The 20,493-nt window shown below is 44.4% G+C and overlaps 1 protein-coding gene across 4 annotated transcripts in view; it reads left to right on the top strand.

The window, feature by feature from the left end:
• Nucleotides 1–20,493, top strand: part of RNF157 (ring finger protein 157) — a 548,807-nt gene that overhangs the window by 471,840 nt on the left and 56,474 nt on the right. Inside the window, exons 19-20 of one of the 4 annotated variants that reach the window (XM_086930702.1) lie at nucleotides 5,874–5,921; nucleotides 10,814–10,854. The exons of 2 other annotated variants lie outside the window; for them this stretch is intronic. In XM_086930702.1, the coding sequence (XP_086786828.1) occupies nucleotides 5,874–5,921; nucleotides 10,814–10,854 (89 nt within the window). The remainder of the gene's footprint in view (nucleotides 1–5,873; nucleotides 5,922–10,813; nucleotides 10,855–20,493) is intronic. One more of the 4 variants, XM_086930703.1, reaches the window with a different exon arrangement.

Here is a 20,493-nt window from a genome sequence, read left to right on the forward strand (position 1 = left end):
CTATCCTGCTCGGAGCGCCACAGTGGCATTTCGCTCTCCACCATCTGCCTTCCCACAGTGTGGCCGGCACCAAGACTTAGTTGCATAAGAGGAGGCTGCTGGATATCCACAACTTCCCCAACCTGAGGCCCTCCGTGTCGCACACCCCGAACTACTGCTCCTCCTCTCTCAAGTGACGTCACGACCGCTGTATCACCGAGCTTTCAGTTAATGGAAAGGTCGCTTCTGGCACGCGCAGCGTCTCGGGGCCCTTGACGACGGCCAATGGGGGCAGAGTTGGGGGGCAGAACTTCCGGTGGACTGCAGGAAGTTTGAGAGAGTGTGTGTTATCCTGAGGCCGGATAGCCGAATGGTGGTGGAGAGCGGCTACTGGCGGTGTCAGTACGCAGGTGACAATTGTTCGTTTGGGCAGCGCTGGGTGACACTTCAAGCTGCTCAAACGCTCCCCCGTACCGCGCCATCCTTCCCTGTATCGTTTTTGCTGCACTGCTCCCCGCGTCCGTTGCGCTGTAAGCGGCGCCATTTGAAAGAGGCCAGTTCACTCCTCTTCCCCGCGGCTGTTGGTAGGGACGGCGCCCAGTACTGCGGCAGATAAGGCCGTGGACTGTTGTCTGAAAAGAGGTGAGAGGACGCATGCTGCGGGCTTTGTAGAGGTGGTCTGTTCTTTGCAGTAGAGATTGTATGATGCTGTGGTGCAGGCTCTGCTTCCCCTTACTCTTAGAAGTGGGTTTCTCAGCCAGGCCAGGAAGACAGTTAATGAGTTTTTTTGGGTATCGGCTGGTTTCGCTTTCATTCACTTAGATTCTGTTTGGCACAGGAACTTTGACAGCTCAATGAATAAGGGATCGTATCGTTCACATTGTTTGTTGTTTATCCATTGAAAGAGTATGCCTGTCTGTGCAGAGTTTTGAAGTAGGTACTTCGACAAGAGCAGTGGAGAAGGATTGTTCGGGGAGTGTGGGGGGGGGGGTTGCGAGTCTTTTTTTGGACCAAACTGGGGGCGACAGACGCCCAAGAGTCCAGATCAGAAGCTCCTATTAGTTTCGGGAACAGAAATTGGAAGAGTGGATAGCTCCGGGGCGCTTTAAGAAATGTCAACCAGTAACATGCTTTATTTGGAACGATTGGGTGCTGTTTAGGCACTAGGAAAACAAGCATTTACAATGCAATGGTTTTGCCTTTGTTAAAGTTTGAGCTATTGGCAATGCTCTTGACATTATTTTTATTTATGTTTTTTTTTTAACATAAATAAATTGGCCAAATGTATATGCAACACAATTTAAATGTAAAGTGATACGTATTCTTACTGCTTTGTATGTGCGTATAAAACAGAAAAATGTGCTCGTAAATTACCTGAATAAGTCACGGCAGGATCAAAATTCCGCCAATAGCAGCGCGTCCCGAGCAGGAAGGCAGGTGCCGGCAATGCCGGACCAGATTCAGGGGCGTTCCCGAGAATTGGCTTTCGGCTGACGTAGCGTGACATAGCCAAAAGCCAAAAATTCTCAGGAACGCCCCCGAATCTGGTCCTGCATTGACGGACAAGCATGTGTTTGTGTCAACTCTAGATTTAGTGAGAGCATGAAGGTCCGTTACGATAAGGGGGCTCTCAGTGTGTGTGGGGGGCTCTCAGTGTGTGTGGGGGACTCTCAGTGTGTGGGGGGGCTCGCAGTGTGTGGGGGAGGCTCGCAGTGTGTGGAGAAGGCTCGCAGTGTGTGGAGGGAGCTCGCAGTGTGTGTGGGGGGCTAGCAGTGTGTGGGGGGCTCGCAGTGTGTGGGGGGGCTTGCAGTGTGTGGGGGGGCTCTGTGTGGGTGTGTGTTGGGGGGGCTCTCTGTAGGTGTTTGTGGGTGTCATTTGCGAAAGATAAAGCTAGTGGCATTGCAAATGACAATGCCATTTATTTATGTTAAAAAAAACATAAATAAAAATGTCAAGAGCATTGCCAATAGCTCAAACTTTAACAAAGGCAAAACCATTGCATTGTAAATGCTTGTTGAGGTTTCTATTAGGTGTTTATTACATTCAAGGAACAGCCACAGCAGGAGACGGGAAAGTAACGTACTTGTAATCCTAACTCTCCATTATGAGAAACTTCATTGATGTGACGAACAATCTGCCTCCCCTATGGTAGCAATAGGATGGTACTGTCAAGAGTAGGATCCTGCATTCCTTCAAAAGAAATGGAAACTTCAGTTGCCAGTGTGGTGCAATGTGGGACAGTGGAGAAGGTGTTTACCATTAAGGTGCTGAGGTCCTTGTTAAGCTTTCAGGCTATTGCCTTTGTAGTCCTATTATTCTCACTTCCGTTCTTTTTCTCTTAAAGCTGATTGGGAAATGCTGAACCTGTCAACTGACTCCACTTTAATGGCTTATCCAATAATAACATTATTTAATAAAAAATGTTTACTTCTATTTATTTTTAAAAAATTAAGAAATATTGTTCTATATAAGGTGCTGGCTGTGCAGTCCTTAATATGTGTGACGGCCTGCTGAGTCGTGACATCAATGAAAATTCCCATGATTGAAAACTAGGATTATGTGTAAATAACTTTTCCATCACTGATACCTGGGAACTTGAGCAAAGAGGTACCTTACCTTTTGATTCACTTTGATTAAGCCCCTTACTCCTGAGAAGTGCAGGCTCTGAAGACCGCTGGGGTGCATAGGGTGCGTCCAAAAATGCTGTGTGTAGGACCAGAATGCTTTGAATTCAGGAGCTTGGCACTTAAGCGTAAAAGTAAGAACAAGTGCAAGGACTCGTTGGGTTTAGAAAAGCTGCTGTGTAGCAATAAAAAAAAAAGATAACGGTCACGTTTAAAGTGTAATTTTAAACATGGAGAAAGAAGCAGCAGCCATATGCTGATCCGACCCACATCCAAAAAAAAATAAAGCAGCAGGCCGTAATTCACCACGTTGCGAGATTGTTTTGCAGTGTGAAACTTTTCTGGATTCTCATGCTGTGCATTATTCCGCCATCTTGTGATTGGGTCTGGAATTGTTGTATTTGCCCCTTCTTTTTGTTTTTATGTTAGTGTGCTTCGACATACCACCATTTGGTATCCTCTTGTGACATCGACGTGCTTCCTCCGGAAGCTCCCACTTTTCATTTCTGATTTTTATGCTGATAAATTAATTTTGTTCCAAAGTAATCTCCTGCAAAAAGCTTTGCATAGCAGAGCTCGTTCCACAAAAGGAGACTACTTCTTGAGCACTTTTGAAAAATAGGTCCCTTACAGGAGTGTGGCTCCTCCATTAGTGGGCACATAGCATATAGTGAGCAAGGCGGTTGAATACCCCCGAAGCGCGTCTGGGCTGTAATTGGAATAAATCGAACTTACTTTGGAATATATTCATGGAGTCAGCGCCTTCTTTTCAAACAAAGTTCGGACTGGTGTGCAATAAATATATATATATATATATATACTAGCAGCCTGTCCCGACGTTGTCCGGGTATGAATTGCTGCCGGCCAATAGTATATTGTTTTGTAGGATTTCGTTTTGATAGCATTTCTCATCTGTGACAGGCCTGTGAAACTATCCGATTCACAGTTCACTGCTAATGCACTTAAGAGTGCACGTTCAGTAGTGTGTGAACTCGAGTTTCCCTACTTTATTTTTCCTTGCAATATTATATAGCGCGAACTCGACAACATGGCATGAGCACAATTTACATTACAGAAGAACACATTCATTTGTGGTAGGCACGGGTAGACAGTGATTTGCCTGGAATCAGAGGATGTTGAGCTGATGCCGAGATTCAAACGTAGCTCCCCAGCTCTAAAGTTCGCAATTCTAGAACTTGTGGCGGGAGGTGTGTCTAAAAGTGTATGTCGGTGCTGGCCATTAATGAGAGAGAACTGTGCATTTTTCAAATGAGTGGTGAAAAAAAATTAGTATGTTGCTGGAGATGTGGGCCGCCGTGCCACCAATGTACTTACCGGGGGAGGGTAAACACCCATTATTCCACAACTTTCTTTCCGCATACCATCACTCCGTATACGTGCATTACGAAAGAACCATGACTCCGCACTGCCATTATAACGCATGGCATTACATTTTATATGCTTTTACCACGCATACATTTACAACGAAATTCGTTGTAAATGCATGAATGGTAAAAGCATGTTTTTTAAAAAAAATGTTTGGATAAGGTAAGTATGGGTATAGGGGTATATGTTTTGGGGTACTGAGGTGTATGTTTGGGGGGGTTTGGTTATTTTAAGTGTTCAGATATAGTATTGGGTTATGAGGTAGTTTTAGGGTTTAGGGATAGGTATGGGTTTTGGGGTACAGGGGTATTTTTAGGGTTCGGGGCTAGGTTTGGATTTTGGGGTATAGGGGTATTTTTAGGGTTCAGTGGTAGGTTTGGGTTTTGGGGTACAGGGGTATATTAAGGTTTCAGAGCTAGGTTTGGGTTTTGGGGTACAGGGGTATTTTTAGGGTTCAGGGCTAGGTTTGGATTTTGGGGTACAGGGGTATTTTAGGGTTCAGGGGTAGGTTTGGTTTTTGAGGTACAGGGTTATCTTTAGGGTTCAGGGCTAGGTTTGGGTTTTGGGGTACATGGGTATTTTAGGGTTCAGGGGTAGGTTTGGGTTTTGGGGTACAGGGGTATTTTCAGGGTTCAGGGCTAGGTTTGGGTTTTGAGGTACAGGGGTATTTATAGGGTTCAGGGGTAGGTTTGGGTTTTGGGGTACAGGGGTATTTTTAGGATTTAGGGATAGGTTTGGGTTTTGGGGTACAGGGTAAATTTATAGGGTTAAGATGGGTTAGTGTTTAAGGGTGTTGGGGAATTTTAAAGAGTAAGGGTGGGTTATGATTATGGGGTGCAGGGATATTTAAAGGGAGCAGGGTGGGATTCGTTTTTAGGGTGTAAAGGGTAATAAAATAAAATAAATAAAAATAATATAAATAATGCAATTTAAAAGAATAAATGTTTTAATTAAATTTTAAAAAATTGTTTATATATATATATATATATATATATATATATATATATATATATACACATATATATATATATAAACATATAATTGATGTTTTAATAATGTACTTTTACAATGTATATGACTTTACCACACATGCATTTGCGTTATAATGGCATGCGTGATAAAGTCATATGCGTTGTAAACGTTTTAGAAATGATGTCTTTGCAGAGTAATAGTCCAGCGTTATAAAAATTGCGGAGTGATGGTATGCGGGATGTTGGTTTGCGGAATATCATCACATATTCCCGGGGGAGGGATAGTCCCTTTCTTGCTATTTTTGTGGAGGCGGGCCTTGTGTCCGGATGTGCGTGGCGCGAGGCCTGTGCGCAACGGAAGTGGAAAATCTCGAGTGTGCACTTAAGGCGTCACCTGAAGTTAAGGCGAGATTACATTTCCTGCACAATGGCCCCTGTTTGAGCTCCTTCCGGCCCTTGGGAATAGCGCCATGCCTGACCTCCATACAGTAAAGCTGGTGCACGTCACTGTGAGCGCGGGGCAAGCACACCCGGAGCTGGAATGTACAGAACCTGGGAAGACACACCCATACCCCAGCACACGCCCACTGCACACGATATGAGACATGGCATGAAGGGCGGAACATACCACACGCCCCGAGTGCTTGTCACGCCCCCAGCACACGCCCACAGCACAACGCAGACACGCCCACAAGGGACTACTTTGCTGGCACGGTTCTTTTACCTTTTAAATGTATATGATGGGCGTCTGCATAGCCCATGTCCTTCTGCTGCAACTGCAATTTCCAACGCTGTATTGGGTGTTGTGATTGGTGCTGTGATTCCTGAGATTACCCGCCTCAAAGGTTTGGGCTCTTTCTTTATTATATTAGTATAGATATATATATATCCCAACAACTTTCTGCTTCTCCAGCGCGGCATACAGAAATCACGGACCACCAGGCAGCTTTCCAGTACACAGGTAAGTTTACTATCACCTCTTTGTTTCGTTTGGCATGACGCGTTTCGGGTAGACACTACTCTTGATCACATATATATATACATATTTTCTAAACCTTTATTTATGCATTTGAATACATACAAAAAGCCCAATACAACAGGTTAGCGAGTGTGACTACCATATCACGTTTCATACTGGAGGATTTGCCAGGACCATCACAGCGTAAATAACATCATATGTACCAAGTCGGCATACAAGTCATGGGCACTAATAATCCTAAAACCTCACTTGGTAATGTCAACTCTCTTACTTAATAATGCTCTGGGAATCCTCACATCTCTGGATCTCCCGGGTTTGAGCCCTTATCTGGGTCTCCATGTTCATTGAAAGAGTCAGCAATACCCTGCAGGCTGCCAATTCCTCTGCGATCCTATCATCCGTGTGACAGTCTCATGTGTTGCTCATCTACAACACCTCACTCCAGACCATCCTTAACCCATAAGACCTCACTTGGGATCTGGGACCCCATCCACCCAATAGCTATTCTTCATTTAGCAAGAAACAGGGCTATCTGCAGGAGTTTATATGAGATCTTGCGTCCCCTGCTTTTCACCTCTATACCCAAGGGGTAAACTCCGGGTTTCCTAGGAATGACGATTCCCACAGCTTCCTCCCAGATGCTACACCTCCTTACGCAGTGCTATATTAGATGTATGAATGTGGCACTCTCCTCCCCACAACACACACACCTAGCCGACCTGCCAGGATAAATACTGTTGAGCTGGGCTGGTGTTATTCATGTGTGGTGCAAGCAATTAAAGTGGATTAGTTTAAATAGGCTGTTACAGGACACCATTGTTACCAGTCTGTGCACATGACTCCAATTCGAATCATGAATGGCTTCCCCCAATACTGTTTCCCATGCTGTTTTCACTTTGTACACACTCTTCTTCAGGTCACCCTGAAGAGCTTTATGGAACAGGGAGATAAGGTGTCTACCTCCCCCCATCCCCATCTAAGCAACCCCTGCAGTGTCTGAGATGGTGATGGGGCTGCCGGGTATGTGCGCCAGAGTTCCATTGCTGTTTTTTAGAATTTGGCAAACTACAGGAAATGACCCGCCCTTATTAAAGGTGTCCTGTGCTTCCTGAAAAGTGAGAAAAACCTCTCCCGGGTATAAATCTCCAGCTAAAAGACGTCCACCCTCTCTCCACCTACCAATGTACATATCAAGGTTGATAGAGCGCAAGGGTTATAGGTCCCACATGCGTAATTCCCTGTCAAAGAGGGCTCTGTGTAACACCTTTTTTACCAGTTTGCCATACCTCTGCAGTATGGTGAACCAGATAAGGTATTGGAGTGTCTGCCTGACCCCCCCCACACACTCCCCCCATTAATATGTGCGGTAACGTGTTATCCTCTATCGTACGTGGTAGGAGCCGTTTCTCTCAGTTGTCCTGATCTGTCAGCCATCTGGGTGCATATTGCAGGTGTGCTGCAAAATTAATTAAGTTGTATGTTCGGAAGGGCTACACTCCCTTCCTCCATATTTCTTTTCAAAGCAGGCAGAACCACCCTAATGCATTTCACCTCCCACACCAGTGAGATAAGGATGATAATTAATGTCAGAAAACATTTCTAGTGTTAAGGCAAAAGGGTCTTTTGTACTAGGTATAGACACCGGGGAATTAAGACCATTTCAGTTCCACCTGCTCCCCCCATGACCAGCCAGGGCAGCGTGTTCCTGAATTCGACTGACCCGGAGAGACCCTGACCACCCTAGCTATGCTGATGTGCTGATAATCTGATGCTGTCCTAGTGACCATAATGCAAAGGTACTGGAAGCTCTCCTGCTCCAACCTGATGCCTGGATCAGGCAGTTGGTTCTGCGGTAACATGGCCAATCTCCCATAGTAGTCTTTTCCGAATGTTCACGCGTAGGCCAGACACTCTCCCAAAGTTCTCCAGGTGTCGTAATAGGACAGTTATCGCCTCAGCAGGCGAGTGGACATATACCAGCGCATCATTAGCATATAATAAAATGATGTGTGGCAATTCTCACAACCAAATTCCTCAAGACTCCAACTCCCTGTGCAATAGAATGGCACTAGGCTCACTCGATCGCCAGGGCAAATAGAAGCGTCAAAAGGGGACATCCCTGTTGGTTGCCCTGCTCCAGCCTCCAGTCCTCTGAAACCTCACCCCGCCCCCATCCTGACGCGGGCCATGAGGCTCATGTAGAGCAACTGCTCCTAGTCCCGGAAGACTGGACAGAGGCCCATCTCCCTAAGCACTGTCCTGAGATAGCTCCGCCCAACGTGTCAAACGCCTTCTTAATGTCGTGCGACACAATTGGCAGATCCTGGTTCGACCCAGCAGTCTCATGTAGTACATGGGTTAGACTACTCACTAAGGGCTGTGCTGCACAGAGGCATAAACCCACATTGATCTGCATGGATCAGACCATGGATTACGCCCTGTAGCACTTTCGCCAATATTTTGCAGAGAATTTTTACATCAGAATTAATCATAGCGAGCGGTCTGTCGGAGGAGGGATCTTCGTAGTCCCCTACAGGCTTCAACATTGGACATAGTATGTCTTCTTGCACCATAACATATATTTTAAAGCTAGGGTGCATGTGCAAGTGTGTGAGTCTGTGTTAGAAAATATTTGGGGAAAAGCTTATTTCTCTTAAACCCTCTTGCCATAGGGAGTTTAATACCTATTGCTGTGAGCAAATGATACCACATAGCGACTTTGACTGATGAAGAATAGATTACATGTGAAAGTGCTTGTCCATTTTGTGTGTGTGTGTGTGTGTGTGTGTATGTGTATATATGCACCCTCTTTATTGATAACAGGTTAACAGCATCAGCCATTGAGCTTTTGTAGCGATTCCAAACGGTGGCCTGGTAGCAGAAAGGATACTTCCTTAGACCATTTCTTGGTCGGTCTACCAGCTGGTCACTTTATACCCCAACAAGTCTTATCTCCAGCAGGTGAAGACAATGACAGCTGTGTCTGGCAAGTCAGGATTGTTGTGAATTGATAGTTGTAATAATACAACATATTAAGTTTGGCAGGAAAATACCAGTAGTACACCCTCTCTTCAATACTACCATTATATTTTGCTGGTCCTTCTGTTTCATCCTGCATGTTGTGCTAGAGGAGTACAGCTTTGAATGGGACCCAGTCTGAGGTTCTGTGGCATGTTCCTCCTACAAGTGGCAAATAATTTGTGCTATTGTTGCATGTTGTTGAGCTTCTCTTGTAACTTGCACCAGCACCGTACTGATGAACTGCTGTTTTCCTACAGTGTCAATGTTATCACCTCCTCCAACTCTAACTCTATAAGGCTGTTCACAGCGGGGAGATAGGGGCGGTTTAAAGCGGTGTAGTGGGCATGTCCGAGACTCAATGTCCTACTTTTTGGTAAATCGATTGAGTGGGACTGTTTGTTACGTCGAGCCAAGACAGCGCTTGCACTCTCTTCAAGACATGTATAGACTGTGTGTGCTTCATTTGATTATTTCAGTGTCCTTTGAAAATCCTTGCTTCCACGTAGTTAATCTTTCCAGTTTCTCTCCTTTTCATTGGTTGTTTACTTCCATGCAGCAGCGCCCTAGTACTTGTTTTTAATGAATGTGTTTCATTCTATAGAAGCTTGAATGTGTTAATTCATTAAAATCTATGTGATGAAATTTGTCAGGGAAGATAAAGTAGATTTAACACGACGTACGGCTACAAGTGTAATTAAGGAAATACACAGTTGTTAGAAAGGTATCCTTTAAAAATAAACACATTAAATTGATAACCTAGAATTTAAAGGAGAATACCATTAATATTCCTTGGGGTATCATTTCACATAGGTAAGAAGAAGTAACAACATGTTTTTTTCGTTGCTTCACAACCTGTCTACCTTTAAAAATTGTAGAGACTTATTAACGTAATGGAAATGGGAGCTCAGTCACTAGGAGATCCATTTGCTCGAAGGAGAAGTCAGTGTGCTGTGCAAACCTTCCTGCTACAGCAGGCAGCTTTGGCATACAACATTTGATCCAGAAATGCTACGTATTGCCTTTAATTCAGTTTCTAGTCTAGCTAGTCTGTGCAAAATATTACTTTTCTTGGTGAAAAATGGCCATCTTGTGTTGTTAAATCATGGGGCCAACCATGGGTTGCCTTAAGTGGTTCCGATCAGGCACCAGACACTTTTCCCTATCCAAAGGTCAAAATCCAGTATTACGATTCACTATGCACACGCATTTTAGAGTTTTTTCCTTGGTTATTTGTTGGTTAGATGTGCTACTCAAACAGAAATTGCCAGAGTAACCGTATTTTCAACACCCCTACTTGTGTCTTTGGTCCACTGAGAGATATGGCTTCATAGTCAAGCAAACTGAACCTTCTAGAGAATTGTTTCCCCATAATGCCAAAATTATCTGCTGGGTTGTACTTGGTTAATAGACTTAGATAGCAGTGACTGAGAGCTTTTTAGTTGCAAATATATGAACCAAAAAGCCATGGGTGTATTTAGAGAACATTTAGAAGTGCATTCAGTTTGTACGTATCCATGTACACACCTAAATACGTCCTACCCCCACTTCACCAAGGTTCATGGATCTAGTCAGTGTTAGTGTCCAAGGTGATTGGGAGGGGAACTGCACCGCTTATTGTAACAGCGAGAAGTATATAACTATGTCTGGATTTCCTGGGCGTAATCCTTAATTACTTCCAGCAGTCAGTCCCTCGATGAACAGCCTTGCAGAATAAGGGTTGGCCCAGGGTCTCCTTTCTTATTGTGTATTGTGACTGTTAAATGTCTCTGTCATTCCTTTTTGCTGTTTTTTCTTTGTTTGTGTCTCCAGTTCTTCTCTCTGATTTTGTTTTCTTGGTGTTTCCTACTGAACAGCCGCAGTTCCGGATTGCTGTCCTATAGAAATTGAAGAATAGGTAGGAGAGGCGGAAGACTACGCATGATGCAGCTTTCAGACTATAATGTCTGTTTCTTATATATTTTATTTCTTGTCCCTTACCAGGAAGCAGTCTCCACAAATAGGTATCTCACTTTGTTACAATACCAACAGCTTGTAGAGCAACAGAGGATAGCCCCATGTACACTCATTCACATTCACACTGTATCAGCAGTCAAAGACATAGTTTTAGGGCATCCTGCAAACATTGATTCTCAAAATGGGCAGTGTAGCGAAATGGATGCCCCTTCTGTACCTTACACACAGGGAGCACGGTTGTGTTGATCCACATTGGATTGCTACCTTTTTTTAGGTTTGAATTAACTTTTATGTCTAAAGACACTTTTGTTCTGTACATTGTACAACCGATAAAATATGCCACAACTGAGCATGCGAAATGACATTTACAAAAAAAAAATAATGGCGGCGTGGGCACAACCCACTTTTGGAGTCTGCCCTCACAAACCCACTCAGCCACCTGCACACCGCTCTGCTTTTTGTCACTCACAGCAGATATGTTCTGGTGCTCTCCTGTAATTATTTTTTCAGGATGCTTTTCAAAATCTTTCATCCAAATTCATTTGGTACTCGTAAGTTGCCTTAACTCAATAGCTCTTGTTCAACTATGCCATTTACATTTGTTTTCAGAATGCATATCCTACAGTTTTTACCAGTTCTGAACTACTAAGGTACTGCCTTGCAAGTTGAGGCAGTTCTCATCAGGATAACGGGGCTTTTGTGTAGTTCCTGTTCAGAATATGGTCCCTTCTGCGGCATTAAAAATTGATCATTGTGGAAATAGTTCCTAAGCTGGTCACACATTAAGGAAAAGGGAGAGCGGAAATTGAATGTCTGTAGAACCTTATCCTGTGTAATCTATTCTTTCCAGACATGCTTGGGTGGTCCCAGGCTTTGGCTATTTGGATTAGGCTCCAGATTTCACCTGGAGGTGGCCTCCAGAAATCATTCTGTGGTATTCCCTGTGGTGGCCACAGCTCAACAACCAGCCCTACCTCACACTGTTGTCCTCTGTGGATCTACTTCCAGAGTTAGGCTAGACATGTTTGTGGAGCATAAAATGAGGGCTGTTCACGGTGTTGTGGATTACACCCAGGTCTGTTTTCAAGGTGCTCCACAGGCCAGTAATCCAAAGGTTCTACTTCGTACCTACCAGCAGGACAGAACCCTAAGGTCCAACTACAAACGATAACTCACCACCCCCCGTTTCGCAGAGGCAAGAATGGGGGTACGACATTCGAGGTGTGTACCACCAAGTGCTGGAACAACCTTCCTGCCCAACTACACACAATGCATTCTGAACAGGGATTCAGAAAAGCCTTGAAGACCTGGCCCCTTTAGTGGTAATGACTAGATGTGTACATACCTCTACCTTTGTTGCTGTCTCTGTAAGCGCCAGGACATCCCATTCGGGGTAGCAGCGTGATTTTTAAATATCTTTCTTTATTAATATTCGCTGTCGAAGGTATATTATCAAAACCATGCCATCTGCTGTTGGGATGAAGAACAAAGATACTAATGGTGCGCCTCTCTTCTTGCTCTACCCACATAATGCACAGAGAAGTCAGGTAAAAAGGCCCACAAAAGCATGGTATGGTATGGAGTCTGGTTCTGAAGGCCTTAATAAAAAATAAAAAAAGCTTTTCCAATTCCACTTGCAGGCATTGTTCTGTGTATCCTGCTTTACATGTCAAACTGTCTCTTTTTATAAAAAAAAAGCCACTTGATGAGCCCTGTTAAAACCCAGATATTTTAGTGGCAATAATTGTATCTGTGCTAAGGTCAACTATTGTAATATGTAGCAATGCTTGAAGGATTAGGAAGATTGGTCAACCACAAAGCCCCCTAATTCCAACCATAAGCCATCTACTTCCAAAGATCCAGCCAAATTACTTTCTTAGTCCTATGACAGAAGCAGCGTCACATGCCACTGAAGGATGCTAAATACACTAGTCAACACCAGCTGTAACACAGCAGCCCCCAACACCTCAACTGGTTAGCAAGGATCTCTTATAGGTATCCTCGAGATAAAGAAAAAGTCGCAGACTCAGAGACATAGAGATTTGCACCCTACAAAGGTTTCTCCAATAACTGATGGGCAGGTGCTTTGAACATTTGGATCTGAAGAGCCATACAACTTTACCCAAGATGGGGTTAGTTGCTCTTTTATTGCCTGATAAAAGGAAGCAGAAAACGTCACCCCAGTCTAGGGTGTCCTAGTGTCCTCAGCTAATTCTAAAGCTGTTGGTATGTTTTTGTTTACCTCTTCTCCAATGCAGCCTTCTATGGTCTCTACAGCCTGCAGCAGAGACTCCCAACAGTGTTCACAGACGCAACGTGGGAAAAAGTTTAGGCACCCTTAGAAAGAATGTATTTATTTGTATTTATTCTCAAGTAAATGTATTCTGTGAATTGCATTCCATCACTGTTGGATACATAGTGGAATTCTATCTCTACTTGTTTTGCCTCACGACAACGCCCTAGTTCTAGTGTTGATCACTTACTGTCTAGATTACTGTTTTGTTGTCTGTGCAGGGTTGCCAAAAACCCTATAAGCGTTCAGAAAGGCCAAACTATGCAGCCATACACACCTTTAATATAAAACGTTATGCTCACATCTCACCCAACCTCGAAAGATCTCAATGTATGGCCATCAAAGAAGGTATCCAGTTCATGATATGGTGCTTAGTCTATATGACACTGTGTGGCAATGCCCCAAGTAGTCTTTCAATAATTTTCAGTCTCGCCAGCCCTCTAGGAATCGGAGGTCAGCCAGCTATAAGCTTCTTGTCATCAGACTTTTCAGATAAAAATGACTCCACTTCTGGGGTCTAACCTTTGGGACAGACTATCTATGCGCGTAAAACATGAAGCAAACTTAAAGGAAGTTCAGCTGAGCCCTGAACAACTTTCTTTTCTGCTCAGCCTCTTCACCATACAATAGTCTCTTCCAGGCCGTGCCCCATGCTCCTTAATCTGATTAAATGGCTTAGACATGATCTTCTTCTCCGGTGCTTGGACCCTCTGAATAAGAACAAAAGCTTTTTCATCTTGCCCACTATGCCAACTGCAATTCATAATAATATGGATCTGGAGCACGTTTGCTCTTATTCGCCTCCCCTCCACCACTGTGACTGTTAACCTTTGTCTACGCAAAGCAATATAATGCAGTTTCCAGTTTTGTGATGCACTTTACCAAAACCCACAAATAAATATTTGTAATACATGGAATTCACTAACGGGGCACAGGAGTGTTTTGCAACAAACTACGATTGAACTTAATGATTTAGAATAGTGTTTTTACATAAGTGCCATTGATATCGACATGAAAGAGAAATTAGTATGACCAAAGCTGCGATGTGAAAAGCTATGTTTTGAGGCCCATGCGTATGATCAGCAGGCCGAGGGACAGGTTTATTTTTGTTAGCAGCATTTTCCAAAGTCTTAGAGTGAAGCAAGACCTTTCACACAAACTACGATATCTGTCCCTAGGAGTTCTGAGTGATGTGAGGTTTGTTTCTGGTGTTACGATGGCTGTGGAGAATGTATTCATTAGGTAGGATGGTTCGCCTTGTCTAAGGGTTTCCACCTAATGCAGCACATCGTATATGATCCTGGGGGTTATGGGTTATCCAGTGAGGTTTAAAAGTAAGAGTAATAAGATCTGATTTATTTGCAATCACAAGGTTGACTTGGCAACCTTATTTAGAATGAGTTTTATTGAGGAAAGAGCTGTTTTCAAAGTACTTAGCAGAGTAATATTTCTGCCTGCATGTTCCGACAGTACCAGGTCTGAAAAAACGCTTTGAAGCCTCAATTAGGAATGGAGGGTTTCGGTTCCGTTAGGAGATGGGTTCCCAGGAGCCTGATCTAGAGTTCATGTCAATGTTAGTTGGGCATCTAGCATGAAACTGAGAGATTTCAAATGGGTGAGCAGATGGTTGAGATTTCCAGAATAGTCTTGTTTTGAGACCAAAATTAGGCTGAGGCCTTTATTATATATCAAAGAGGCCCCTTTAATAGTAGTACATTGGGTAATGAAGCATTACTGTATGGGGGGTTTAAAGGGCATGATTGCGCAAACTTTAATGTAATTTAATTGTTGTCAACATCTCACACATGAGGTTTCATGGTTGAACAGATCTAATGTTTTATTGTACCAAGGGCAATAAACGTTGCCCACGTGCTTCATCCCATAACCCTTTCTCATATAGAAATGTCACTTCTATGAAATCTTCCATCTTGCGTTAAATAGGCCTTGCACTCTTGAGAGGATCTACTCCCAGGTTCCTTCTGGCAATTAATTAAGAATCAGTGTAAAGAATAATATGTTTCTCTCTTACAGAGGGATCATTCATTAGAGATTTAAACAAGCAAGTGTGTGTCTTTTATTGAAATAAATACTATTCATTGCCAATGAGCTATCTAATTGGTGTAGTTGGCCGATTTCCGTTCTCCGCCTAACCACCACAGTGGGACGTGTTTTTAGGGGTCAATAATTTCTTGCTCGTTATTTAATCTTTACTTACGTTCATTAGCTTACCTGCCAACGAAATTTCAAGTTAAAATATACTTTTATGCAGATGGTACACAACTATGTTGTAATCTGTGTGACTACATTAAAGACTGTAGGAAAGTAGGATCTGCTTTCATGGTTACCCCCAAGTTTTGCTGATGTCATTCTGTTTTCTGATTGGGATCCTGCTGATCAGGACCCCAGTCACTGTGCTCTCTCCCTAAATTGGACTATGGGAAGTACTTTGGTACCTTCCTAATTGGCTACTGGTGGGCCCTTCTAAGTCCCTAGTATAAGGTACAATGGTACCCAGGGCATGGGTACACCAGGGGTCTCCCATGGGTTGCAGCATGTATTAGGCCACCCATGTGAGACCACTCAAACTGTGACTACAGTCATGCCATTGCAGCCTGTGTGAGCTAGTGCTAGCACCACACGCAACAGATATACGTTTCCTTATATATGAGGTCACTGCACTTAAAACCTATAAGTCACCCCTGAGGCAGGCCTTTCAGTCCTGAAGGCAGGGTGCTTGGTTATAAATGTGATGAGCAGAACACCCCCTACAAACCTAGGACATCAAGTCAATGCCCAGATGTCTAACTATATACTGGCTGCAACAAAACCGCTCATGTTTTGTATAGAACATGTTGGTATCCTACCCTAACGCCAATACCAGTGTTGGATGTAGGATCCCATGTACTGGGGGGCTCATATAGGGAGCCCCACGGTAGCCCCAGTAAAAGCCTTTCGGGGTCTAACAGAAAGATAGTGCTTCTGCCGACCACAGACACGATTATGCCCTCCTGCTACTGCGCTGAGCTCAAGCAGGGGAAGAAAGAACAATAGGTTTCCTGTCACAGGGATGTGTGACCACCTCCCAGACAGGACTTAGTGTATTGGGCTGGGGTGGGGGTGATTGCCAGCGCCTCCAGACTGCTTTGAAGGGAACGTTTGGTGCCCTCCTTGCATACTCCAGTTGAAACCAGTTCAGGGAGCCGCTGGCTCCCGCTCTGGCATGAAATTGGACAAAGGACATGGGAGTATCCTCACCTCTGTCCAGCCCCTCTTTTAGGATGGATCCATTCATCGTCCCAACCCTTTCCTTTGGGTACTTAAGGGCTTACCTGTGGATGGCTCTTCAGATTCTCCATGGGACAAGATTCAGATCTGAAACCACTTCTACTTCTACCGTTTTGACACTTTGGAATTCGTTGGACTTTGCTTGGGAAGCGAAACTGCAATAGGGAAGACTCCTGCTGCTCCTGGTCTTGTCGTCCTGTCAGTCTTCTGCGTTGTCTGTGCTTGTGCTTCATCCAGGTTCTTCTCCAGGCCTGTGGGTATCAAAGACATCCGAAGGTATCTCCCTTGGAGCGGAGTCACTCCCCAGCATCTGCAGGCACCGCAACTAAGTTGACCGGTCTGCAGCTCCTGACGTCCTCCTGACTTCGAAAGGCCCAGCAACACAGGTGGTGGTTCTGCAACTCCCTTGAGCCCTGCACTGTTTTCTCACCAAGTTTGAGGTTAGTATCCCTCGTCGGAACAGCTGGAACAGAACGCCTGTGCACCGTGTCGACTTGCCGTTGCCAAGGCCTGGTGACTCTCTTCTTTAGAGATCTTCGGGCTACAAGAAACTCCAGCCGCCAGCATCTCTTACTCCCAAGATCTTTGTCCTTACCGCATTCTCTGAACCGTGGGCCTGCATCTTTGGTGAGCTGCTTGAGGTTGTCTTGCGACTCCTGTGTCTTTGGCGTGTGAGTCCTCTTAAGGTACTTCTTTGGCTCCAGTTGGCTCCCCTGCTTGCTCAGGCCTGTTCTGACTCTCCTGCACTTGGTGAGTCCCTCGGACCTTGCTGGTCCCGACAATGCACCTTCTTCGTTTTCCTCGTCTGTTGCTGCTGCCAAGGCTTGTTGGTGCTCCTGCCGGACACCGACCCCCAGGTTCTCGACTTCTGATGTGGGACAGCTCGTGAACGGCATCAGGTCTTCCACGGCGTTGCCTAGTCCTTACAGCTGCAGCTACAAGGTCACCATAAACTCCTTAGCATTTTCCGTCATCTGTAGTCATTGGTCTTCTGTGCCTCCTGGTCACTCCCGAGTGGCAATGACTCTGTCCCCTCTGCTTGCAGGCACTTCTCTTCAAAAATCCATCCTTCGATTCCTCCGGACTCTTTCACCTTCACTGAAGTCCTCCATTGTGGTCTATGGCGGTTTCCAAAATCAGTTCACACTTATGCACCCGGCTTCCCTGGAGTAGGTATCCCGGTTCCCTGGATATCCACGAGTGGGGTGAATCTCCAACCTTCCATCTTCCACGGGGTTTCTTCAGGGTCCTCTTGGAAGGGTCCTTCTTCTTGAAAACTGCAACCGCGACTTCCCCATTTACTTGCATTGAGTACGCAGCTGTTTCCACTCTGCACACGGCCTCCGTGGGGTTCCTGGGTACTTACCTTGGGTGGTTCCTTGGGTCCTCAGCTCTTCTAAGTCTACTGGGTCAAGTCTCGACTTCAGTCATACTTACCTGTTCTTTTGAAATATTGTGTGTATTGTATTGATATCTCCAGGTAGGAGATATACCAATGTGTTAGTGACTGTGTATAATAAATATTACTATTTTCATAACTACACTGTGTGGTTCTTTTTCATTTAATCTACACTACATGATTAGAACTGGTAAAACAAGCTGCATAACACTCCTTCTGGAGTAAGCCTGAAGGCTGCTCTCCACAGACACCACTTAGACAGCTTTCAATGGTTGTCTAAGACTACTAAAACCAATCACCATAAGGGTTGTCTGGATTAGTGCAGAGTGATTCCCTTAACCGCATCGCTGCGGCGGCTTTTCCCTCTGTGTGCGGCAATTTTTAAAAAGCCGTGTTACATGACGAGCTCAGCTCGTCATCCGCACACGACCAACGTGGCTGATGACGAGCTGCGCTCGTCATCAGCAGCGAAGGGGTTAAATAAGTGTGCACCATATACTAAACCAGGCTCCTACAAAGACCATACCTCTTATCTGTCATTAGCTCTGTAAACAAAGGTGGGTAGTCATTAACATTCGAAAGCTTAACAATTCAGCCACTCAAAACAGACATTTTATCCATCGCCAACAACACTGTGCAAAAAGAACAGTACTTCATGGTCACCTACGTTAGCAAATCTCCCTAAACCAGTACAAGTATTTTGTAACAATCTAGGACTCCTTGTGATCTCTGAAAGCCTCTGTTACAACAGTAACAAGATCATGTTTTTTACTTGAAAGCCCTGGAAAGAATCTCCCCTTCTTTAGCCTACTCTTGCTGAATTATTGTTGCCAATGGGTATATTCTGATACAATGAGCCATGTTATGGAACGTTTTACCTTTTTCTATTAGAGGCGCACTTAACCTTCTTACGATTAGAAATGTTTTAAAAACAGGACTCTAATCGTATAATCTTTTTCTCGTTTCTGCTCACTGTTTAGAAAGCTTACCATGACTTCCTCTACAATTCCAGGAGACGCTATACTATGAATGACCATATAGTAAACAAACATTTGTAAATAAATAAGCCATTATAGTAGCTTGTTCTTCTATGTGGAATATTTTACCTGCAGGTCACTTAAAACATTTTCTTCCATTGCCAGATAGGTCATGGAAAAGCTTCACTTTAGCATGGAGTATCACAGCAATAGATAAGGAGCTGCATTCACGTAGAAGTACACTTTACCGGACCAAATGCAGCCCAGATACAGACAACCCCCCTAAGTCCTTGAGAACACACACCTGCCTGTATCTGCTGCAACATCTCTACCCAGGATGGCCATTATAAAATGATATAATAGTTTACCACAAGTTATTCAGCTAAAGGAGCAACCATGATGAATATAGTATTCTCAACACCATAGGCAAGACCTTATGTTACATTTTGAGACCTTTTTAACACTGGCCTTCAAGAAAGCCACTCCTTCCTTTGGTTCCTGTTTTTCTGAAGCTGGATGTGGAGATTGCAGAGACGACAACAGTGGCTTTTACACATTTAATCAAGAATACAGTGCTTCAGAACAGGACTCTTTTTTGTGATCCAGTTTGAGACTTACTCTTGATAAAGAGAGTGACAAAATTGACGCAGGGGTGGCCACCACAGAGGATCTTTCTGTCCAAGCTTGCTATGCATTACCTAGCACTGCAAGAACAAAACTGTAAGTAGAGCAAGGTCACACTGTATATCCTGGGTGACCACTGACACAGGCTTAAATCTTAAAACAAGAAAACTGGGAGAAGGCGGTAGTCGATTAAAACTTATGTCACGAGCTATGTAAGCCTATTGTAGCATATAAATGTATACACTATGATTGTCTTGCCAATGTTATGAACGAAAATAATAAAAACAGTTAAAAAAAAAAAAGCAAGAAAAGTACCCTTTCATATCTAGACCTGGTGTACCTGCTGGTGACTAGATGGGGAAAATAACGGCTGTGTGTGCTGCAAGTGAAAGGACGTGGGATAGGTTCTGTTCTAGAGGTCGTAGCGGCTGATTGGCACAGCGAGTAGCAATCCTCTCCGAGAAGGCCCGGGTGCCGGAGGATGTTTGAGGCTTCCAGACTGTGCTGCGGGGGCTGAATAGGCAGGGCTCAGCTGTGGTTCATTCCAGCTACCACAAAGATAGTGAACAGCTCTGTTGCGGGGAAAATCGGCCCTGGACTGCAACACAGGTGCCATTTCGGCCCTGCAGCACTTTACTTATGGATGCAAGGTGTAACATATTGAAATTAAATGCACTAGGACCCTTTGGTTCTGAGCGGACTCTGAACAGGAAATCTGTAATTTGCGGGTTGGTGTTAGGATGTGGTTAATGGGAAGTATGATGTAATGCGCAGTGTGTGAGTGTATGCTTAAGACTAAAGTAATGCTAGACCGCAGTTCCCATGTGGCGTAATTCATCTGCATTCTCCTTGGCTGGGGAAGACCCTACAACTGGTGACGAGTAGGGGATACCTGCCGTAGAAAACAAGACTGCTCTCCTTAAGAGTTTGTAATGATACGGCAAACTGCTTGTGCGTGCCATGTGTGCCCAGAATCAAATCAGCGCGGTCTGCGATCAGCAC

This window comes from Lissotriton vulgaris, chromosome 7 (assembly GCF_964263255.1).
Source record: "Lissotriton vulgaris chromosome 7, aLisVul1.2, whole genome shotgun sequence".
Classification (NCBI taxonomy): domain Eukaryota; kingdom Metazoa; phylum Chordata; class Amphibia; order Caudata; family Salamandridae; genus Lissotriton; species Lissotriton vulgaris.